At 51.3% G+C, this 23,344-nt stretch overlaps 9 protein-coding genes across 9 annotated transcripts; 6 read left to right on the forward strand and 3 right to left on the reverse strand.

Annotated features, from left to right (window-relative positions):
• Nucleotides 1–346: 346 nt before the first annotated feature.
• Nucleotides 347–1,861, forward strand: PV08_00536 (uncharacterized protein; the record flags this gene model as incomplete). Its single annotated transcript, XM_016374901.1, has 2 exons — nt 347–457; nt 506–1,861. 2 exons carry the CDS (start codon nt 347–349, stop codon nt 1,859–1,861), a joined length of 1,467 nt encoding a protein of 488 aa, XP_016240177.1.
• A 141-nt stretch (nt 1,862–2,002) lies between these two features.
• On the reverse strand, nt 2,003–3,714 carry PV08_00537 (uncharacterized protein; the record flags this gene model as incomplete). Its single annotated transcript, XM_016374902.1, has 4 exons — nt 2,003–2,177; nt 2,226–2,758; nt 2,822–3,411; nt 3,480–3,714. 4 exons carry the CDS (start codon nt 3,712–3,714, stop codon nt 2,003–2,005), a joined length of 1,533 nt encoding a protein of 510 aa, XP_016240178.1.
• Nucleotides 3,715–4,479: 765 nt separating this feature from the next.
• PV08_00538 (uncharacterized protein) lies at nt 4,480–6,852 on the forward strand (the record flags this gene model as incomplete). The annotated part of the gene is made up of 1 exon (XM_016374903.1): nt 4,480–6,852. The coding sequence occupies one exon, from the start codon at nt 4,480–4,482 to the stop codon at nt 6,850–6,852; it is 2,373 nt and encodes a 790-aa protein (XP_016240179.1).
• A 782-nt stretch (nt 6,853–7,634) lies between these two features.
• On the reverse strand, nt 7,635–10,137 carry PV08_00539 (uncharacterized protein; the record flags this gene model as incomplete). Its single annotated transcript, XM_016374904.1, has 5 exons — nt 7,635–7,908; nt 7,963–9,706; nt 9,758–9,838; nt 9,929–9,952; nt 10,005–10,137. 5 exons carry the CDS (start codon nt 10,135–10,137, stop codon nt 7,635–7,637), a joined length of 2,256 nt encoding a protein of 751 aa, XP_016240180.1.
• An 807-nt stretch (nt 10,138–10,944) lies between these two features.
• On the reverse strand, nt 10,945–11,424 carry PV08_00540 (uncharacterized protein; the record flags this gene model as incomplete). Its single annotated transcript, XM_016374905.1, has 1 exon — nt 10,945–11,424. The coding sequence occupies one exon, from the start codon at nt 11,422–11,424 to the stop codon at nt 10,945–10,947; it is 480 nt and encodes a 159-aa protein (XP_016240181.1).
• Nucleotides 11,425–12,491: 1,067 nt separating this feature from the next.
• On the forward strand, nt 12,492–14,590 carry PV08_00541 (uncharacterized protein; the record flags this gene model as incomplete). The annotated part of the gene is made up of 6 exons (XM_016374906.1): nt 12,492–12,747; nt 12,795–12,922; nt 12,969–13,223; nt 13,272–13,369; nt 13,420–13,742; nt 13,794–14,590. The coding sequence occupies 6 exons, from the start codon at nt 12,492–12,494 to the stop codon at nt 14,588–14,590; spliced, it is 1,857 nt and encodes a 618-aa protein (XP_016240182.1).
• A 640-nt stretch (nt 14,591–15,230) lies between these two features.
• On the forward strand, nt 15,231–15,958 carry PV08_00542 (uncharacterized protein; the record flags this gene model as incomplete). The annotated part of the gene is made up of 2 exons (XM_016374907.1): nt 15,231–15,682; nt 15,739–15,958. The coding sequence occupies 2 exons, from the start codon at nt 15,231–15,233 to the stop codon at nt 15,956–15,958; spliced, it is 672 nt and encodes a 223-aa protein (XP_016240183.1).
• A 1,041-nt stretch (nt 15,959–16,999) lies between these two features.
• Nucleotides 17,000–18,078, forward strand: PV08_00543 (uncharacterized protein; the record flags this gene model as incomplete). Its single annotated transcript, XM_016374908.1, has 2 exons — nt 17,000–17,096; nt 17,144–18,078. 2 exons carry the CDS (start codon nt 17,000–17,002, stop codon nt 18,076–18,078), a joined length of 1,032 nt encoding a protein of 343 aa, XP_016240184.1.
• A 773-nt stretch (nt 18,079–18,851) lies between these two features.
• PV08_00544 (uncharacterized protein) lies at nt 18,852–23,212 on the forward strand (the record flags this gene model as incomplete). Its single annotated transcript, XM_016374909.1, has 5 exons — nt 18,852–18,911; nt 18,959–18,984; nt 19,040–19,101; nt 19,182–19,588; nt 19,634–23,212. The coding sequence occupies 5 exons, from the start codon at nt 18,852–18,854 to the stop codon at nt 23,210–23,212; spliced, it is 4,134 nt and encodes a 1,377-aa protein (XP_016240185.1).
• Nucleotides 23,213–23,344: the final 132 nt, after the last annotated feature.

The raw sequence follows: 23,344 nt of genomic DNA on the forward strand, positions 1-23,344 counted from the left end.
AACAGCTCAAGACCAAATATGGCAAGAATGAAGAGTGTAGAGTTGCTGTAGGCGTGTTGGCGACGTGGAGAAAGAAGGACGGAAGCCCCCAATTCAATGCGCAGGCGCAAAAAGCGTCATGGGCGCTGTGCTTTCTCCCATACGCCTTTACCAGGAATGAAGACGGTTAGACTCGGATTTAACTGCTAGCCTCAGACTTATCCCCAGCCAGTTTTTCTCCGCCATCATTTTTTGTCCCATTAGTTTAACATGCGGCACAGGAATCCCAAAAGCTGCATCTACAGGTTATACCTCGACCACAGTGACAAGGTGCCTTGACTGGAGTCGCCGAGTCCTCTTTCTCGTCATGGCCAAATCCAAAAAAGAAAAACAGAATCCACCAGCTACTCCTAGCAGCCTCTTCGCAGCAAAAGTCGACTCAGTCGACCCTGCTCTAGCCTCGTTATTTGCTGCCAGTGTACGTTTCCGTCCTCTGCGTTCGTTCTTCAAGCTGACTCATTCCTAGTCTGGCCCGGTTAAAATACCGAAAAAGAAACCACAGCCAGCACCGGAACATGTCGCTGGTGACGAGACCTTGCTGGAGAGCGAGAGCGAAGCTGCAAAAAATGGAGACACGCATGCTGAGGCGAAAGAGGATGTTTCAGCACCAATTGTCGACGATGGCGAGAGGCCTCGAAAACGCAAGCGTGCAAAGGAGTTAGATGACTTGGAAGAAAAGTACTTTGAACGTCTTGAGCGCGAAGAAGAGAAGGAGCGGCAGCAGAAGAAGCCGCGACAGGGCCATGAGACCCACCAAAGTTCCAGCGATCACGACTCTCTTCATTCTGACCTTGAAGATATCTCCGATGAGGATACTGTGCCGGCGCTGGAAGACATGCCGCGGCACGAAACACTAATCCAACAGTCGGCTGATGAGAGCAGAATTAGCAGAACTGTCTTCTTAGGAAATGTTTCAACGGAGGCCATCAAATCCAAGGCCGCACGACGAATTCTAGAAAAGCATCTACAATCAGCTCTGAAAGAATCAAAAGACGGGGAAACCCCAGAAAAGCTTGAGTCTGTAAGGTTCAGGTCGACTGCTTACGCCAGTGGTTCTGGCCCAAAGAAAGCCACGTTCGCAAAGAAAGAACTGATGGATGAGACAACGGTCAGTACCAATGCGTATGCCGTCTTCACGACGGAAAATGCTGCGAAGCGAGTTGCGAAGAAGCTTAATGGCACTATTGTACTGGACCGACATCTCAGGGCCGATTATCTCGGTCAGCCATCCACAACGGATCATAAGAGATGTGTCTTCATCGGCAACCTGACTTTCGTAAACCAAGAGGGTGTTACGCAGGATCAGGATGATGAACAGCAACGTCGACCCAGGGCCAAGGAGCCAGCAGACGCCGAAGAAGGGCTGTGGCGAACGTTTGGCAAAGTAGGCAAGGTGGAAAGTGTTCGGGTAGTGCGAGACCAAGAAACACGAGTCAGCAAAGGGTTTGCCTATGTACAGTTCGAAAGCGAGAATAGTGTGGAAGCTGCTCTGCTGTTGAACGAGAAGAGATTTCCGCCCATGCTTCCCAGGAAACTGCGAGTCATGAGAGCGAAGAAGACGAAACAATCCAAATCAACACGGGTCAATGCGCATGACAAGAGCAAGGCACATACCAAGAGTGGTTCTTTCGCAGACAAAAGGAAGAGTCTCGGAGGCGCTGATAAGAAATCGGCCTTTGTCTTCGAAGGCCATCGTGCCAACAGTTCAGCGAAATTTGCCCTCACAAGAAAGAAGCATAAAAAGCGACCTAACACAAGGAGCAGTCGACGAGGAGCCACATTCAAAGCTGCTGGTGGCAAAAAGCAGAAGAGGCAGGGATAGTTTTGGATATCCCTTTTCTTCCATTGGAGATAGATTCGCTGACGGCTGTTCAATTTGACTTGCTAAACCAAATTGCATACGGCCCACAACCAAACTGGAGCTTACCGAGTTTTCCTTTGATTCTGTATGCACTTGAGGCTTTCAGACTCTCTTCCCGACCACTCTCAACTGCACCCCTTTCGACCCAGGCACCGCCATCCCCACAAAGCAGTCTCTGACAGTATCGACATCCCTTTCCCGCACAGTATCGTACAATTCAAGGTTGAAGCGCCTCACCATGGCCGCAGTCCCGAGATATATCTCCGCGTATGCGAGGCTGCAAAAGTTCAGTGTCAAGTCGAACATTGCAATATCGACCACTTACTTCATGCCCAGACAATTCCTAGACCCTCGATGGAATGGCATATAATATGCATTACTGATCTTGGCCTGCTCACCCAAGAATCTGCTCGGATCGAAGGTGTACGGGTCCTTGAAGATTCGCGAGTCCATATGGACGGCGACAACACTCATGCTCACAGGAGTCTCCTTTGGTATCACCCACTCATTGTACACAAGCTCATGCTCCGCATCCAGGACTTGTACCCGGTTCGTCACCGGCGCACTGATTCGTAGCGTCTCTTTAATGCATGCACTTAGGTATGGGAGCTGCTCAAAGACACCATAATGAGGCAGCACCTCTCGATCCGGCATCACACTGTCAACCTCGTCGCGCACTCGTGCAAGCCACTCCGGGTTGGCCAGCAAATGAAACATAACGTTTGTCAGAGTCTTGGCGGTGGTCTCGCCTCCGGCTACTACCATGACGTAGGCCTCGTCCGTGATCCTCTGCACCGTCTTCTCTTCGGCTGGTAGCGAGCTATCGAGAACTGTGTGAAAGATGGTCCGGGGTGTGGCCTGCTCGTTAGACTTCGTCTCTGTTTCGCGACCAAGACTTGACTTTATGAGACCTCCACCAACAGCCCGATCTTCATATTCCGCGATGACTCTCTCGACTTGTCTCTGGACATCACGCTTTGCTCCATGGAAAAGGCCCATGTCTGGGTCCAGCTTCTTGATCACTTTGAGTGGAAGCGCGTCCATGATCTGGACAAGGATGGGAAATTGCTTGACGATTGGCACTGGCTCAAACAGATTCGTCATTACCCGCTTCCATTCCGGAGCGAAGTCTTCTGCGAACAGACACCTCCAACTCTGTCCAAAGCAATAATCGCTTATCACATCCAGAGTGAGAGCTGTGAACGCCACACCGACAGGAAGGATTTTTCCTCTCTTCATGTAGCCTTCTTCAATGCCATGAGTCAACTGGTCAACCTTCTGTCGAACAACGCTTTCAAGGTTATCGACTCCCCGCTTGCTGAAGAACGGCGCAAGAGGCGCCCGTCGCGCCTTGTGCAATTGATGAGGGATCGTCGAGGCAATGCTACCTGGACTGCCGTTTGCTTTGGAGTTCTTGGCCCACTTGTTGCGGCGGCCAGACTTGTAGAGCACGTCGAACCAGTCTGGGTCACTGACGGAGAGCTCATCGGGGCTGATGCGTACGATGGGACCTGGTACGAACCACTCTCAGCACAAAGCTGGAAGCATGACAGGGAAGGATCGTATGAACGGGACCTACCGTATCTCCGATGTAGACGCTCGATGTTATACACTCCTTGGCCAGGAAATGGCCCGGCAATCAGATCGTAGTAGAATTCATACCAGTATGTTGCGGCCGCGAAGACTGGACCTGGAAACTTGCGAAGTGGGTGGAAAACGAGCCGGTAGACAATTAGAATTAGTGTATATGCGACCACTGAAGCAGTCGCAAGGAGGACACATGAGGTCAGGCTGGGAAATGGGAATAGAGGCATATTGCAACAGCAATAGAGTCGTGGTTCAATCGGACTTGGTGCTCAAATCAGGCTCGAAGTTGTAGTCCGCGAATACAGCGAGTTGTGAAGGAGAGATATAGGAAGGCATATATTAGATATCCTTCTCATCAGCCGCTGCTTGGGCGATGTCATAGACGGAGCGAAGTTCATTCGCAACAGACTCCACAGACTCGACCAAATCAGAAAAGGTCATCGTTCAGGCGTCCAGTCTTGAGCCGTGCGCCGCAATGCTAACGAGGTTTCGTGTAGCAACATAGAGCGATCAGTCCGGAATGCGGTATCATATGTTGCGTTATATGAGTTTGATATGAGCTGTCTTGTTCCGGGCTCCAGAGCCATGAACGACAGACAGTTCAGTGTGAGATTGTTCGTTTCCGTCCTCAAAGCATGTTGCTTACCCGGTGCTGTCGACGAGGAGAAACATACATCGGCGCTTTGCCATAGCAGAGCTGGATGATGCCATGGCGCTAGCATATAAGAGCAAGCTGAGCGTCTGGACTCGCATCAAGTCACCCGTGTATCCTGGAGAGCAGACAGCGCGACGTTCGCAATGTTCGCATTGCAGGGCAGAAAGGTGTACGCGATGAGATTTTCGCCAAGACTTTCCGCCCTGGTCGGAAGACTATGTAGATCCAGATTTTTGGACTTGTCTGTTTGATAACTTCACCAACACGCACCAACTCGAGGATCATGGCGTAGAGCGACGGGAAGCCGTGTAACGTTTCACGCAAACAGCACAACAACATGGTGGTCGGGAGTAAGAGAAGTGCGACCGACGCTGGATTCACATCGAGTAGCGTCGAACCCACCTCCAAGATTCCCAAAGCCACTGCGTCTCCCGTTCAGGAAATGGCCTCTATCACGAACCCACCGAGCATTAATATGAATGAGGCACATAGGAATGGCATGCCTCAGCGACGAAAGGTTGATGTCTCCGCAGATGTTCGCGGTGGCGCGGACCAAGTCGATGATGCAGGGTGGTCAGTCGCAGAATCAAAATCATCCCGGAAGAAGAAAAGACGCAAACTTCGAGAAGACTCGACGGTCCATCCCAGTATCAACTTTCTGGACACCAAACCCGCTCGGGTCCAACTCAAGGCTCTGCAAGACCTTGTTCTTTATGTCCTTGCCGACGGGGTGGCGCCAACCTGGCTAGCGGTTAATAATGCTAAACAGATTGACAAAATTGTGGTTCTGATGATCCCTGGCCTTGACCGAGCGACGCTTGAAGACCGAGCAACACTCGAGGCTGCGATATCTCTGTACGAACAGACCTTACCTCAGACTCCCGGTGCGGAGTCCGTCGCTGCTGAAGCCCATGTTCGTGACCCGCCAACGATACCAGACAATGTCCTGCTGTCAGATGTTCCAGATTCTAGGGGCGATGTGACATCGCCACTGAGCCCACAATCCCTCCTCGATCACCTTCTCACACACATGATCGAAGTCAAAGCCCCTGGCGACTCGCACGCCAACAGAGTCCACTCCCCTCTACAGGGGATGCTCATTGCACCTCTACCACCCTCCTCCAGCACTAATCCCAAGAACAAGCATCCAGAAAAGTCTTCCCATTATACACGCACGCCCATATCCCAATTCATCCATACGGCTGACGAGCTTCGGGAGGCGGAATACCCAGTTCATCCTGCGGCGTTCACCAACCCTCAAGATGCAGCCCTGGAGGCGGCCCGACGTGAGGCTACGTCTCAGTCGTTGTCTCACGGCTGGGTCGACACGTCCGTCGTCAAGTCCACACCTGTGTTGAACGCGTCCTCTCAAACTGACGGCACGTCATCTGCAGCAGCCCATTCCCGCCGCCGCCGCACTTCGGCCTCATCTCGCGACCCCCTGACTGAAGGCCTCAAACCCTACGCGCTAGATTGTGAAATGGTCCTCACCACAGACGAAAAATCCTCCCTGGCACGTATCTCCCTTCTGGACTGGTCCGGCTCTACGGTGTTAGACTCATACGTCAAACCCGATCTCCCCGTCAAAAACTACTTCACCCAATACTCGGGCATCACAGAATCGCACCTGGCCGATGTCACCACGACCCTATCAGACATTCAGACGCGCCTCCTGTCCATTCTGGGCCCAGACTCAATTCTTCTCGGCCACAGTCTCGAGTCGGACCTGAATGCCCTGAAACTCACGCACCCTTTCATCGTGGACACGAGCATAATTTACCCGCACCCGCGGGGTCTGCCGTTGCGCTCGTCTCTCAAATTTCTCGCGAATCGCTACCTGAAACGCGAGATTCAGAAAGAAGGCGCCGACGGACACGACAGCGTCGAGGACGCAAGAGCCGTGCTCGACCTGGTCAAGCTGAAGTGTGAAAAGGGCCCTCGCTGGGGCACCCTCGACGCGAACGGCGAGAGCATCTTCAAGAGGATCGCGCGCAGTATCCGCGCAGACGGATCCAATAGGCACAGAAGAACGGCGATCGTCGAGTACGGAACGCCCGAGCGGGGCTTTGGTAAGGAAGCGACTTACAAGATTGCCTGTACCAGTGACGACGAGATCGTCCAAGGCATCATTCGAGCTGTGAATGGAGACTGTCCGGCCGACGACAGCGAAAATGGAGCTGCAAGAGATGGAGGAACTGATAAGACTGCAGATGGTCAAGAAACAACAGATCAGGAAATCCCAGAAGGCGGAGTGGATTTTGTCTGGGGCCGGCTGCGCGACCTGGAGGCGTTGAGAGGTTGGAATAACCCACCACCACCACCGACGACGACGACGACGATCTCCACCTCTGAACCAAACACGTCAAGCGAGGCTGCTGCTACTACTACTGCTGCTGCTGCTGCTCCTGCTGCTTCAGAGCAGACAGCCGAGTCCTCTGAGTCTTTACGCCAAACAGCCTCACGGACCCTTTCTCGACTTCTCACTCTGTACGCGGCTCTGCCTCGGCGGACCCTGTTGATGACGTACAGCGGCACAAACGACATGCGGCCGGTCCTGCGCCTGCAGCAGCTTCACACGCAGTACCGCAAGGAGTTCAAGGTCAAGAAGTGGGACGAGCTGAGCGTCAAATGGACCGACGTGGAAGAACAGCAGCTGCGCAGCGCCGTGGACGTTGCGAGGAAGGGCGTGGGCATTCTCGCCGTGAAGTGAAGAAAGGGCTTCCGCCAGACACGCAAGCCATCCGCCCCATTCGCCTGCCCTGTGCTGAAAGGGCCGTTTGAGAACCCGTACGGTCGTCAGAGATGGAGACGTCGGTCGGCTTTGAGGGAGTCGGTCCACGGGGAGAGCAGTAGGATCGTACGCGGCGGCGCCATCTGGTCACGAGCATCGAGAGAGAGAAGGTCATGGGTCTCTCAATTGTACGAGTAGGGGTGAAAAGTATAGACTTGCAACTCTTAGACATTAGACCTGGCGGCCCGTGGCGATCACACCGTGACGGCGACATCTTGTTGCTGTCAACGAATTGAATCAGCAGCGTGAATGCCGTACTCCTGAGAATTACGATCGTGAAACACGAAAAGAGTATCAATCTCGAGGGGGAAAGATCCCTATATTCTTCTTCAGCTCAAGTTCTGGGTTGGCAATATGCTGTGCATTGACAGGACCCGACTGAGCTCCCGTCCTCAGCCATCCATCCCTACGACCGTCAACTCACTAGTAATCCATTAAATTCATCATAGCGATCTCCAGGCAAATATAAATTGGATGATTGAGCACACAAGATGCTGCATAGTTCACTATTCACAAGAGCCCAATTCTTCTTTTGCTGACATGATTGATATCTTTTTGTACACTGGTTTGCCCAACTTTTGGTAACAATTTCTCCTTATGTCTAATATTCGTAACATAGCAAAGAAGTCATTTTAATGTAAAGGTTCCGACCTGTAAAGCTTTTATTTTCCGGCAGGACAAACCTTAACCTCACCAGATTTTTAATCTTCCCTCAACACTCTCACGCCCTTCTTGCTACCTGCCTTTCTCTTCTTTTTGTGGCCCTTGTCAAAGGCGACGGCACTTTGGTGATCCCGTCCTACGTTGTCCAAGTCCTTGACCTTGTAAATGCGAATGATCCAGTTCTCACTGGTAAATGCTTCTTCCAAGGTGCTCAACTCCGGACCTTGTGCCGGCAGCGGTGATCCTCTAACGCGATCTTGGGCTTGACCGGCAGGGAAAAGCTGGTTGTAGTTGTAGTAGGACATCTTGTACCTAAGGCCAGGTTAGCACATCGAAAAACATCTTGGGCTGGGGGAAGGCACGAACATGAGTGAATTTTTCATAGTGGGAGTTGCCTCTTCGTCGACCCTGTATTCACCCCTTGCAGTGAAAAAGTCACGCTCCCTCACTTCCTCCGGCCAGATGCCTTCCGCAATTCTGACCATCCAGAGGAATTTGTTGATATCGTCTCCGCTGTATCCAAGCAGACCACCAAAGACGACCAATACGTAATCGACATCGTGTTGACGAAGAATAGGATAACTGACTTCTTCTCTCGAACTCATCGCCTTGCCAACAGTGGCGATATGAGTGTTGTTCCAGGTGTTGTTGTCAACCAACGTTGGACGATCGGCCATGCCTCCAATTTGATATCCATAATCCCACCATGACATGATCTTTGCATCCCGAGGAGTATTCTGTCTCAACCAGTAGTATGCTTCTCTGTAATCATCAATGATATGCTGCGATCCATCTGGTAGCCTTGAAGCCAAGACCACAGAAGGCGAAGAATATGCATTTGAGGTGACCCAGGTGCAATGTGCAACGAAGAGAAGGAGGAATCCTGTGAACATTGATGTCATGAGAGATTTTGAGGCGAGTGAGTATATTCCGACCAGGGGATTCCGCGTTGACCGTAACGATGGGTTGGCACTGAGTTTGCTTCCCTTCACAGAGCCATTGCTGGGTTCGTTGGATTCCTCCACGGGACTTGGGATGTAAAGGTAAGTGTCGAGGATGTGTGAGATGGCTAGAGCCGCAGCGCAGCAAACAACGGGCGTCAGGGTGAGCATTAGACGGACCATCACCCCAGCAAAATAGCTGGCCAGGACAGCGTAAAGGACAACAAATACATGTTCGTCCTTAAGGTTACGGAAGCACATGTAAACACCAGCGGGGAACAGCCAGATGAGCATGTTGAGATCGAAAAAGAAGGCCGGCCATGCTGTCGGTTGATGCTCCGACACCGATGCAATGATGGGAATGTGGATCTTGGCGTAACCAGTGTCCCAAAGTGAGTAGAACCGCCCACTCCATGGTGCGATAGTTCCTGAAAGGGTAAGCGCAACCAATCCGACAAACATGATTCCGACAATTGCTCCGCCCAGCGCGACAAGTAGTGTCTGGAATTGCTTTCCAGGAAGCTGGTCCCGGAGGAAGTTGAAGAACCCAACAAGCTGTAGGAGGCCAAAGATTCCCAAGGCAGCCATATGGTCACTGCTTCTGACAGGCAAGAAGCCGACGAAAGGTACTTGCATGCTGGCCAAGGTTCCCAGAGCGTACCAAGTCGTGTAGCTGATGTACAGTCTAGAACTGTACCGTCCCATCAGAATCAGGGTGAAAGCATGCAGAGGGATCAAGTTCGTGATGAAGACGTATCCACCCCAAGCAGACACCATGTATCCATAGAAAAGAGCAGCCAATGCCCCCCACATGATTGAACCATTCTTGACCGCTTTGATCCAGAGAAAGAAGGTGAAAACCAAGAGGAATATAGCTATCGCTTCATTGTCATAGCTGCCAGCAACAGATCTTGAGATATACCCAGGACTGATGCCCATAAACGCTGCAGCCAAAAGCCCGGCAGACGGAGAAGATGACATTTCAGACGTCAAGAGGTACATTGCCAAAGCCGTGAGACCGGAGAATCCAGGTGCCAGGAGAACACAGATGTTACGGATATCGACGGGAATTGAAAGCAGACGAAGGAGGTGGTAGATGACACCGGACGTGACCATGAGACCAGGGTAGAGGGTTCCTCCCGTAACTCGACCAAGTGGATGCCATGTTCCTGTGTTCTGTCAACATACTATGCTCTTTAAGCCATCAATACTCAACTCACGATCGTCAAACCAGTCCCAGAACTTATAGAAACCATTGGCTACTAGATATTTTGTCGCACGAAAGTTGAACCAGGGATCGACTGTCCACCTCGTCAGTCACCTTGGACGCAGCCGAGGACGAAGCGATTGAGGCTCGTAGTTTCAGAGAAAGCTTCGCTTATTGTACTCACATTCGTGAATTATACTCTCGAATCCTGTCAGAAGTCAGTACAAACTTGCGCCCAAGAAAGGCAAGGCGATGCGTACGAATGACACTGAATAGACGGGCGGACACTGCGGCAGCCGCAATGGTGAGGAGTATGATGATTCGAAGCAGGCCCCGTGTATTCTTGCTCGAGCTCCCACGCAGCAAAGGGCCCAAGGCAGTACTGACGGCCATGATGGCCAGAAAAGAAACGAAAACAAGATCTAAAAGACAGGAGTTTGGTCAGTTCATGGATGTTGATGTCGAGCACCTCGCGGGCCTTTTGCATACGTAGGCGCAGTTCGACTTGCAACGTCTCCAAATCAATTTCCGCCAAGACAAAACCCCTGCATGGCTTTGGTCGGTCTTAAGCCTCGCCGTGCCCGTTTCAGCCTTGCTAAACGGCACTCTAAATAAATCACTGTGGCATCGCCAGCAGTTCTAGGGTATCGGAGAAACGAAGGGTCCATCAAATGCTCAGACAAAGGGTTGGAATGATAATAACGCCTGGTCTACCCGACTTCTTCATAAATTACAGGGGGAAACTGTGTTGCAATCCGGTTTCGGAACAGTGTTTCCGTCCACCAGACACCCAAGTGGTACAGGCGCTCCTCAGAGTTCTGTGTCCTGAGCAGACGCGCAATATCGTGCTCGTTTCTGAGCAGACTCCATCAATGTCTTCGCTACTGTTGTTGCAGGTTCTCATTCTCCGTCCAGCACCCTCTCAATCCTATTTGCCACATTCGGGTGCTGTCGTTGATTCTGGTCGAAAGTCTTCGTTAGCACGCGTCATGGCGATTGGGACATGACCGCTCATATGTGCCATTATCAGGAGCATAGAGCTTTGACAGCAAGTCCTTATGAAGTTCACAGTCGTATGCGTTGCATGGAGTCACATGTTCCCCCCATCTTAGATACCGTTTAAGACGCATGGTCGAAGATTTGGGCAGCCGAATTGTTGTGTCCTCAAGAATGGGAGGACAATCCATGAGGAGTCGAGTGCTATTCTGCATCATTCGTCCACTTATCCATCCATGCAACGACGTCGTTCTTGTCTCCTTCTGTAGGGTGTCTTGCCGGCTCGTCATCCCAATCTAACAGTTGTTCTTCTCCGGACTTGCCCTTAGCCTTCCTGTTCACCACACCACCCTTTTGATCAACATTGCGGCCCGAGGCACTGGCATCGCCAGGTTTCTCTGGGATTAGGCTTGGCTCTTCAGACTCCGTCCCTCGAATGGCGTTTGGCCCGACCTTTGCCTTGGATTGAAAGTATTCGGTCATCACTTGCTCGCCCTCTTTCTGCTCTTCGCTGCCCATCCACCATTTGAAGAACTTTTGTATATATGGTCTGGCTGTGAAGTATGCGAGCACAATGATGAACAGCCAGATATAGTCTTGCCTGTCCAGTTGGCCTTTCTGCATATATCTTTGGACGGCGTTCAGGTGTGAGAAATCCTCCGGCGGGGGAATGTATTCGACCATCGTTGCGGCTGTGAAGGTGAGCGAGATAATAATGGCAGTTTATTAGGTGTGGATAATTTGTACACGAACAGAGTCTGTAATAGTGAGCAGTGTCAAAGGCGTAGGGAATATTTCGTTATCGTTCAGGATATTTCGGCTGCGACTTGATAGGTACTAATGTTATTTTTTTGGCTCACCAGGCGGCAGCTTCGGATAAACAAAAAGTCCTCATTCCGCTCTTGCCGGGAACACTAAGGGCCTAAGGCGACAACATCGTCGTCTCTGGGGCCGTGAGGAGGCCATCTCTGTTCCATCCAACTTTGTTGAATCTTGCTTTCTCTCTGACCAGCGTCGGACATCTGCTCTCGTTGTACGGCGCTCTTTTGATTTCTAGATCCCTCCAGCCTCGTCCTACATCATGATGTCGAGAATCTTCAATATGACCGGGTGTCCTTACTTTGGCTCGTCCTTGACATCCCCATGTCTGCGTCGAGCCGTTGTTAGGCCGGCAGGGCAGCATCTTCTGTGTAACTACGGAATGCAACCCATGCCGTACAACTGAAGAGAGCAGGACCAGATTCCTTGGTGACCTTCTGTGGACTGCTCCCTGAAGCAGTTTGCCAACTGGAAATAGAGTGCGCTAATCTTTGTCTCGAACAAGTGCAGACATACAGCTGCATGCTCCATGAAGAACTTTGTAAGGCCTGGATGCTGTGTTATAATGGGTGCATATGCAGCCTCAGCTAGGTTCACACAGATAAAGGTTGTGTCTTCAGAACGGCCCGTCGTCACATGTGTTCACGTCCCGGCCATGACCTTTTACAAATGTGCACGACTCGATGCAGTTGCCCGACCCTCCAGCACCGACGCGACGGGATGACCCTGGGATCCTTAAGGGGACGCAAAACGAACAGCTTCTTTTGGAGGTCAAACGACCATATTGGCGTGTGCTGTCTCTCATTCAATACTAATTTCACTCGTGAGAAAATCCTCCTGTTTTCAAGGTTCTCCTTCTCTACCACCACATCTTCACGTCTTCACGATACCCGTTCACGATACCCCTTGACCAAAGCATCAGCTTCGGCATCATGTCGGTCTTACCAAGTCCACAAGCACCCTTCTTGCTCCTCTTATTTCTCTTCTCGTCTTTGTATCCTGGATTGCATGGCTTCAAAATAACTGGTGCATCGGGTGGTGTTAACTCAGTTACTGGGGCGCGGCCATTGCGTTACGAAATCAACGAGTTTGCCAATTCTGGACCGGCGTTCCATTTGTTTGTCCTGGCAATGATGGCTTTTCAAAGTACCAACCAGTCAGACCCGCTTTCATACTTCCAGATCTCAGGTTTAAACCAACCCCCTTGCGCATGTTATACCAATGCTCATACCGAGTAGGGATTCATGGTTTTCCTCAAACTCCTTGGGATGGTGTGCTGGGTACAGGCCAGTATGCTGGATACTGTCTACATAGCGCTGTCCCCTTTCCGATGTGGCATCGGCCATACGTGGCGCTATTAGAGGTATTTTCAGGATCTATGTATCTTGATGGAAGCTCATCATGGATAGCAAATCCTATGGACCTACGCGCAGGACATTGCAGATATCTTCCCGGAGGAAGAACGCGGCCAATACAAGCAAGCGGCATTGAATTTGCGATTTCCGTACTGGGATTGGGCATTATATCCTGCTCTGCCAGACGCGGTATCTCAACCACAAATCACCGTGAACACGCCCGAGGGATGGCAGACCGTCGACAACCCGCTCTTCAGCTACAAATTTCAGTCTAATGCTGGAGGAAATAGCTTCCCGCCAGCACACCCTGTACGCTAGCTCACAGAATGGGAAGCGCTTATGTTAATGTGACTATAGTTAGCAAAGTTTGGATCTACCGTTAGGTACTACAATACTTCCACGCAGCAAAGCGATCAGACTGCGGCGACTGCTTCATTGAGAGCTCAGGCTCCAGGGTAAGAGGAACCGTCTGGGATTGGGTTTATTGCTGAACATGCCATTTCAGGTTACTTTCGTTGACATATCAATTGTTCACAACAATCTCTGACTACACACTGTTTTCTTGCAACAATCCGGGTGGGAATCCAGGTATTTTGAACAATATCGAGGCCATCCATAACGGCATCCACAGCAGTGTTGGTGGCTATGGACACATGTCATACCCCGAAACCGCAGGATTTGACCCTGTATTCTTCTTACACCATGCGAATGTCGATCGACTTGTTGCCATGTGGCAGATCCTCAATCCCGATAGTTACATCGTCCCAACGATGAATGCCTACGGCTCCTATTACGAATTGAAAGGGTTCATTGATTCGGGCTCCACGGGTAAGTGGTCTCGTATGTGTTGCACAGATGCAGCAGCTAAACGTCACCTAGCATTGGCCCCTTTCCATTCTGATGCGGGTAGCACTATGTTCACAACAGACGGTGTCCGTAATACTAGGACTTTTGGTTACGCCTATCCTGGACTAGAAGACTGGAATAAGACTCAAGCCGAGTTGGCCAGCAATGTACGCCGTCTGATCAATACCCAGTACAACCCCCTCACAAACACCACGCATACCCGCATGAGCAGGGCACTCAGTCAGAGATCAGCCAATGTTGCCGATGTCTTTGGCCATGTTGACCTCGACATGGCACGGGACATGAGTGTCAACAATCTCGAAATGCAATGGTCTATCGCTGTTCTAGTTGAGCGGTTCGCCTTTGATACTAGTTACTGCATCGACTTCTTCATCGGCGACCCACCTGCCGATGTTACGTTGCGACCAACCGCCAAAAACCTGATCGGATCATATGCACAGTTCGGCCATGCGAACGTTTCGCTGATTCACCCAGAGGGTGCTCCTGAAGGACAAGTTGGGAGCGAAGTCTCGATGACGCACGTCTTGGCCGCCGGTGTTATGCGAGGCGTCTTGAAAGACTTGTCCCCAGAATCAGTGGTACCACTGCTCCAGAACGCTTTGCACTGGAGGGCCCGGACCACGACAGGAGATGACGTGCCTTTGGAAGCAGTCTCGGGCCTGTCAATTTCTGTCTACAGCCGATCTGTAGTTCCAACAGATGCCGACGACAGATTTCCTCAGTATGGACCCGTGCAATGGCAGCGATCTGCGACTAATGGCAAGCCGTGCGGGTCTTCGTGGCCAAGTACGTGGGCCCAGCCTGTGTGATGCGCTGTGGGACAAACTGAAAGATCGATGTCTTCAGCATCAAACACGACGCGAAGTCATACCTTGGGATAGAAGTGCTCCCAGAGGACGGTCCGGGTGAGCAGAACAATCTCCAACACTGGAATGAATGCCCGATGAGCTGGAGAACTAATTGGACTCCGCCCACGATCTTTAGGTGTTTGGACCTGGACGAGGCTGAAATTGGATGCTGCTTTTCCAGACCTTGCTAGCTGCATAAGGCAAGGTTGACTTTTGTTTCAACGAGGCTATTGGCTGTGCTCCTCAGCTCCATTTCTCAGCTTCGCAGTTCCGAGACAAGATGCTGGAGCATCAGAATATGAGCCTTGAAGAGCTTGACAATGACTGGTTCAGGACTGAATCGAGTGACAGGGCCATCCTGGAGGACACTGAATGCTGTCCTGGTAGCATTCGAGCTACCCAGCTTTCTTCCCTTCCCCAGTAGACATTCTAATCATAGCTGCGGTGTTTTGCTCTGAAGTCGCGTTCGCCCAACATCGCCTTCAGTCGTTACATTCCAGATAGCGTGTGTGCTTCGTTTCGATCGAATCAATCCCTTTCCGTACTCTCAAACGACTCCCATCAGTGGAAGCTATTAAACGTGCGACCTTTTCCAGCCGAGATGTTCTCTCCAAACGCCCTTCTGCTAGCGGCGTCGCTTTGCTCGTACGCACTGGCACAGACCAAGATTGCATTTACCCATGTCCCGGCTGCTGTTGTTGGTGGTGGCTCATACAATATCACCTGGGGCGGTGGCGATGATACACCGGTCACCATCACCCTCCGCGAAGGAGACCCAGACGACCTGAAGACTATCGAGACGTTGGCAGACGGTGTGTCTGGGGATTTCTTCGTTTGGACAGTGTCGAAAGACCTCAAGGCTGCGGACGACTATGCTTTGCAGATCACACAAGGTCAGAACGACATCAACTACAGTGGCCAATTCTCTCTTACAAACTCTACCGCATCCACAACTGAGTCGGCCTCGGGGAATACAACTGCCAGTATTACAGCAACCAGTTCCCTCGCTTCGCAAGGAACAGGATCCGCCCTCCCAAGGAACACCACGTTCAGGTATGCAATGATCGATCGCCTCTAGATGCTGCAGCGGAACGCTAACATGGACACAGCTCTGCTACCATTTCGCGGACGGCCAGCCTGCCGTCTACAACTACTGAGTCGGCATCGGGTTCTGCAACATTCGGCGACGTAACCTCAACATCTTCATCTGCACCAACGGCCGCCGCTACGACAAGTGCTCCTGATGCGAATGCCGCTGGAGTTGCGCAACTCGGAAGCTCAGCTGCTTTGGTCATGGGCATCTTCGCAGCAGTCATGTGCTTAAGTTAGGCGGAGAGGAGTCGGGAATAGTTTGATCTGCATTCAGAGCGAGGCGTTGTCAGGATACCCAAACAGGTGCACAGCAAGAAGATCTATAACCTCAATCTAGCATAGATGGAGGGTGGTGGTTTTGGAGAGGTCACTTCTTGCTTACCCAGGTACGAATAGTATTTAATATGTACCTATATGTATCTATGTGTAAAAAGCATCATGTTTCGAATGACCATTTAGATTCGAATCCATCGAATTGAACCATACCGCAGGCCTCAAAACCATTTGACATTTCGTGGCGCCGGGTGCCCCTGGCATTAGCGTCGTTTGTCCCTGAAAGCTTCGACCCAGTGGCCCCGGGTGCGTCGAAGGGCCCCTCGGCAGCCTCCGGGGCACCCTAAGGAAGCCCGGAAGTGGACAGTCCGGTGAGTCTTCCACCATGCCCCCATTCGATCGTGGCTGTTCTCGCGTGTCAATCGTCCATCTCTTTTCAACGAGCCCAACTGAATCAATTAGCCTCGCAATGATTTCCCAGGCCCTGGTCGTTGCCTGCTTACCCTGTGCCTCCAGATCTCCACCATGGCGCGCCCAATTCAAACAAATAATGCCATCATCTCTGTCTGCTATACAAAGTCTAACACGTCTCTGGTTGTCTTATTGTTCCTGTCGCTTTAACAGACTATTTTGTCACAACTATTCTCCCGCGGAATGACCCAGACGGTTTACACTATCACTAGCACCTGCACAATCAACTCTGTGTCGCACCCGCCCTCAAACGCATTCAAAGTCAAGCCGCACCCCATCGTGGATCCAGTCAGATCTACCGCATCATCTCAAAGGAACGTGTCATGAGGAGGAAATCTCGCGTTTCCAGAGACTCACCCACGCCGTTGACTTCACCCGCGGCTCAAGAGTTCTTTACCCGCTCTGGTACGTCCCCCTGAACCGAAAATTCGCTGAGATGCTCGGTTCAAGGCCTGCTGATGTTCTGTTGCTGACACAACGGCTATCACAGAGCCCTCATTGACTACACCTTCTAATGCGCACGTCGAGAACGCCATGTCCGAAGCCGATGGCATGTTCAAGGAGCAAAACCTCCAAGATGGTGCTCGCCCTGTCACAAGTAGGGTCGTTAGTGCTTCCATGATGCGTTCAGGTATGCTTTCTTCGGAACCTGGCGAAACTCTCCTAACACCTTGTCAGTCATGTCGCCCTCAGATAATTCCTCTTCTTCTTCGGATACGACCCCTTGGTCATCAGCCATCGGTCATGCGGGCACTGGAAAGTCGGGCAGAGTAATCGAGCGGCTACAAGGAGACATCGATAAATTACGCCGTGAGAAACAAGTGCTGAAGATGCGCCATGAGGAGGCAGAGAAAGCCAAGGAGGCACTGGCCGCACGAAACCAGTCACTCCAAGACCGGAATAGCATTTACGAGCAATCTCACGAGGCCCACGACAGACAATTGAAAAGAAGAGAAAGACAAGTCAAAGAGCTACAGGACGAGCTCGCGAAGGAAAGGGCGAAGACCGCTCATGCGCAGTCCCAAGCAGCTGCAGCCGCAGAATCTGAAGAATCATGGAGGATCGAAGCCAGCCAGGCCAAGGCTCTAGCTGCCCAAAGGGAAGCTGAATACGAGACTATCATAGCTTGCCGGAAGATGGACTACGACCGACATCAAGGTGGCCTGGATAAAATCCGAGCTCAATTCAACGACCTCCTTCGCCGTACCGAGGATGATGCAGGGAAACAGAAAAAACTAGAGATCGTGGCTGAGCAGCAACGGCAGACAATATCGGCGTTGGAAGACCTTACTCGAAGACTGACTGCGAACTTCAAGACATATCGAGAGCAAATCGATACCGCAATCACCGAACTCAAGGCAAAGGCTGGCAGCAACGATGATGCTATCACACAAAAGCTGGACGAGATGACCGAAGTTACAGGTCGAATGCGCTGGGTGATGAAAGTCGAGGGCGTCATGAACCATGGCCAAAGTGAATCGGCGTCTCAACAGGGCCATCAACTTAACGGTCACAGTGATTTTTCAGATCAACGCAGTGAAAATTCTGGTAGGAGGAGCCCTACCAAGCTGATCAAGCATCGACGAAAAGAATCCACCAAGGTATCCAGATAAAGAACCCCTCTGGCATTGAGCTCACTCGAGTGTACGATGAGGCTTACCGACCACCTGATGTGGCATTGACCTCGAGCTGAATGGATGATGAATTATATGACGCGATGACCTTTGAGAATGGCTGAGGGCCACCAGGCCTACGAATGAACAATAGACGTAGGCACATAATGCATAATTATACCTCTACTACCCATCATGGTCGATCTATCAGAGTGATGTCGAGCCACATGCAAGGCACAGCATGCACAGCATCGACTTAAGTGAATGGCATAGCTCCCATTGTAACTAGCCCTGAAAATTCAACAAGTGCATGTTGGCTTCATACGCATTCTTGCACAACAGCTTAACACAGAAAGTGGTGCATAATATTCCTGTGTGGACCTGCGACGTTAATTCACTTCTGACTTTTCGGGGCCTGCATGAAACTCTTAAGGCACGTGTCTGTCTTTCACTACTTGTCTAACATCTCTAGGTGCCTATTTACTGGTGATGAAATCATCCATTCATGCAAGACGGAAGTGAACAAGGCTGAGGCACCCCTCGTCGGCATTAAATTAATCCACGCCGATCTCTACAAATAAGTTCGATACTTCCTCTTCAACGTTGAGCGTGCTTGATCCTTCTACAACATCTTCCATCTTCGTGGATACGCACTTTACATGGCCTGACCGACTTTTGGTACCCCCCTGGATCGTCTTCGACGGGCTATAAATCATTTGTCCGCGAGGCCCGGACGCCCGGAGACCAGTGCCGTGGCGGTGCCAATTATCAGAATGGCCAGTGCAAAGAAGAAAGTCTTCGTTGGCTCGACCTACGAGTTCACCCAGTTGGGCGTAAGTACACAATACCAGATAGCTGGTACATACTGACACTGATATAGTCTGATGAGATTATCCGCAATCTCATGTGAGTGTGTTCCTGCTCTTCCTCTATCCGATCATCTCACCTCAGGACTCTTTAGGCAATCCTACCTGGATCCCGAAAATGCTCCGTTCATCACGTTTGGAGCCGACACGCAGGCCAGTTACTTATCCTTAGATCATGGAATTTACGAGGACTGTTCTAACTTTGGGTACAGACTTTTTCTGCTGAGGTAGACCTAGACGACGATAGAACACTTCCGACAATCTTGCACCAGGTGTCCAACTACGTAACAGCCCATGAGTCTCGAGGCTTGGCATTTGACGAGGACGAACGCGTGAAACCGATGGAAGGCACTGTTACAGATGACCACATTCGAGACACCAAGTCGCTTGATGGTCCGCTGGGGGATTGGATGCCAGACGTCGATTCAGACGGCCAGGACGCGCTCGAGAGCCTGCAACATCTTACGGCCTTTTGGACACCGCACAAAGAAGACATAAAGATACTGCCTCCTCTGTATGCGCAACAGATCTCGAAGTTGACCCGCACCTCTATTTATTTTGAAGAGGCGGAAAAACGATGCCGCTTGTTCCAAGGGAAATTCCAGACAGCTCTTGAGAAGCTCAAAAGACTTGAGCCACTGCTGGTACGTGCTTCTGCAACGGGACAAGATTATGAGTAACAATCATAGGAAATCATCAAGAGCCAGCAGGTGGATCGACCCCTCCTGACCACAACAGATCTTCTCCTCTGGAATCCGACCCACAATGATGCTCGAATTGAATACGTGAACATACAACCTAGTCATCCCTCCTACAACCGAATCATAGTCAATAAAGGCGAACGAGATCTGGCTAAGAAGGTGATTGGGGAGTTGCGGACCTACGACTTGGATATAAGCACCTTTCAAGCACCGGAGAAGTTTTCTGCAGGCCAAGCTAAAAATGATACTAAGCTGCAGGCTTCAAAGCTATGGGATGACTTCGTTTTTCCGAGCTTTGGTGATGCAAAAAATCTCGAGCCTCTGATCTCTTCCAAACCTGCTTCCAAATCAGGAAGCAACCAAAAGGACTTGAACAGAGACTCAAAAGATGAGAGAATCGCCATGTGGACTAGCAAGATTGTCAGTGGTGCAGATCCAGAGATTGCTCCTGAAGTTCCACTCGAACCTACACAGCCTCTAGGTCGCCGGAGGCTTCTTGTCGCGGATTCGGATGATGAGGAAGATGATGAGCCCTTCACGAAGCCGTCCACGATCGGACAAACCGTCAAGAAAGAGATTCTGCATAAGACAGAATCCTTGCTGCAGACCTCTTTCACCCCTCCTCCAACCATGCAACCAGAATCTTTCGACACCCTCCTCATAGGACTTGATGATGATGAAGCAGATCAAGACCTCTTGCAAGATAGAGAGACTTCTGTAGCGTCAGGCAGCCCAGAACCAGAAGTCAACGCATCTCCAGTTCTGTCTGTAACCTCGAAGCCGGTGCAGGACGAGGACAGCCATACCAAGCACGCTTTTTTCACACAACCCAGCTTCAAGTATGAGGCATTCAAGGCAGAACTTCCCGGGAAACACGTCCTCGTCGATGAAAAACTTCCCCATAAACCATCGATGGAGTCTAGTTGCAACGATATTTCTCAACCATTCGAATCTGTGAGCGGTGTATTTCCATCACCATCCGTTCCCGTTGCCTCAACAGATAGTGCAGTTGCTGCAATGCAGCAACGTAACATGACGGCTCATAGCATACCTTTGCCGTTGGAACTCCCTTCAACGCCAGAGTTTCCGGTCATCTCGGACCCACCACGACTAAAGTTCGATAGCAATGCCTATGGACATTCTCATAGCCATGCAAATGACCAACGAGGGCCCAAAGCTCTTGGTAGTGAGCGAGGTAATCGTTTCCGTGGCGGGTCTACACGTGCCAATGCCTTCCGTGGTAGAGGTAGCGACCGAAGAGGTGTGGCGTCGAACAGCAATGACAACGACAACGCCCAAGCCAGGATACCTTCTTTCGAAGGAAGTTATCGGCGTGGTCGCGCTAACCGTACTGGTGGTGGACGGCCCAATGGCTCTGCCATAACGCATGGAGCTGGCCAGAATCGCCTGAGAGGGGGAGGGAGAGATCGAGGCCGGGGTCAGGGGAACCTGGTGGAAATCACTTCAACCACTTCTACCACGGGCCATCGTCATGGCCGCCCTGGAATCGAGTCCTACATGCCTCTAGAGCGTGCAACTTCAAATTGGAATCAGAACGGGACACCAAATATCATGGATGATCCACTAGAGTCTGCCGATAAACTCCATGACCCGAGTGAAACACAATCATTCGGCAGCCGCGCAACTTCAAAGACAGGGATTCGTTTCAGTGAAGCGGGTTCTGAGTATCGAGCGACTTCAATCCCTTTGCCTAACACGACCGAAATAAGGCAGAACAGCATCGCGCTTGCTTTGGCAGCAATTGAAGCCAACAGGAAGCAGAGAGAACTTTCAGCCAGGCAAGGTCCGGCAAATCAGAAAGAAGTTGAGGAGAAGCAACCCCCAAGACACTCTACGATGCGACAGCGTGGTAGAAATCCTGGCAGAAAACCAGCGCAACGAGAAAGCAAGGCTGAAAAACAGGCGCGACTCGACAAAGCGTTGTTGGAAGCATATGGCCCTGCACCTATCAATCGAGTCCCGAAGCCGCCACCGTCTGAAAAGCCAGGTGACATGAGCATATGGAAACGTCAGCAAATTTCCCGAGAGAAAGACTCTGTGCTAGCTCAAGCACATCCCGATATTGTTGGAGCAAGAGCCCTAGATGAGCAATGTGCTAAGCTCATTGGGCTGCTCCAATCCTCGTTTGAAGCTGCTAGAGCATTCAATGGCCACTTGAACTTTGATATTGGCTTTGGCCAAGTCATTGCAACGGCAGGACCACATATCCACGATAATAGATTTTACGACATATCTGGCTGGAACACGCTCTTTGACCCGCCGAATGGCCTTCCTCTGTCATCTGCAACCTTTACCAAAATCCTCACCACAAATGGTGAAGACATCGACGGAGTACTTCGCTTCAGAAACCCAAATAAGAACAGCCCAAACAGACTCTGGAGTCCAGAACCAGGGCCTACTTCTGTAACATATGAATTTTCATGTCAGAACAGACTCAATGAGGACTTCCTGATTGTCGTGGACCAGGCTGGGAAGCACGAGCTCAGGAAAGGCCAAATAAATGTCGGTACAGTCAACATGCACGTTCCCGAATCAATCTGGGACTGTGCAGCCACCCTCTCTGGCCATCTGAATTGGCCCGATCCACCTGAAACACTCAGTAATAGTGTCACCTCTTTTGTGCAGTCTCTGTACGTGCCTCCGAACAAACAGAAACTGACCATTGTCTTCCGCCAGCCAACAGATCACGAGATCAACATTCGAAATTTGATCGTCCGCCGGGTTAGCTACCATGACTGCAACTTGGAGGGCTGTGAAGATGTTCAGCTTAACGTCGTCGAGTCTAAGAGTCTCCTCTTTAAGCACCATCCGGAAGACAGAAACCTTTGGCAGGGTTACGAGGCGGCACGTGAGGAGTATGAGACGGTTGCAAACGAGGGCCGGATCCACTACGAGCTTTCGATCGTACATAAAAAGGTCACGGCTGCGCTCAAGGGCAATGAGACTCTCGAGATTGGTGAACGCACTCCACCAGAAACCACCGGCAAGAGCATTCTCAAGAAGTCTGTCATCAGAGCCATGCTTGAGGTTGCAGCGTACATGGTCGGCAAGATGGATTTTGTCGGCTATCGCAATGTTGGAACGCTAATGCAGCTGGACACTCAGGACGCGCAGCGTGAGCAAGATATCGTTGCAACAATGGGTCCCGCAGGCCCGAGTATCGTTGGGCTAGGGCACCGTGGCGCCCAATCGACCAGAACAGCAGTCGTGCCCACGACGCTGCGAGGCCACACACACGGCGGGAGGGGCTCTGCGGTATCACCGGCACACACTGGAGCTGGCAGTCGAGTCTGGGAAGAGCCAGTGTACGGCATTCGGGCAAACGAAGTCGCACAAGTGTTTATCAGACCTGATGGCTCCAAGTACCGTCTCGGCATGGGCGGCGCAGAGGTCCCAGTTGTCGAGGATGCTGAGGAAGAGTTCGGCACCTCTACGGTCGTGCCGGACGACAGCGCCAGTCGTGCCGATACTCGTCGTCCGGGGCTCGGTGGAGGTCCGTCGGTCGGAACGAGACTTGTGGCGATAAGGGAGAGAGGGTTTTGGTGAGCTCTTGAACTGTACTCCTGTACATTACTTGTTTCCTTTTCTTTCTGCCCGGCGTTGAGATGTCACTGCATGACACAGGGGTAGATTCGGGTCACGATGAACCGTGGACTTCTAGGACTGGCGTGATTGACT

Source organism: Exophiala spinifera (genome assembly GCF_000836115.1).
Source record: "Exophiala spinifera strain CBS 89968 unplaced genomic scaffold supercont1.1, whole genome shotgun sequence".
NCBI lineage: Eukaryota > Fungi > Ascomycota > Eurotiomycetes > Chaetothyriales > Herpotrichiellaceae > Exophiala > Exophiala spinifera.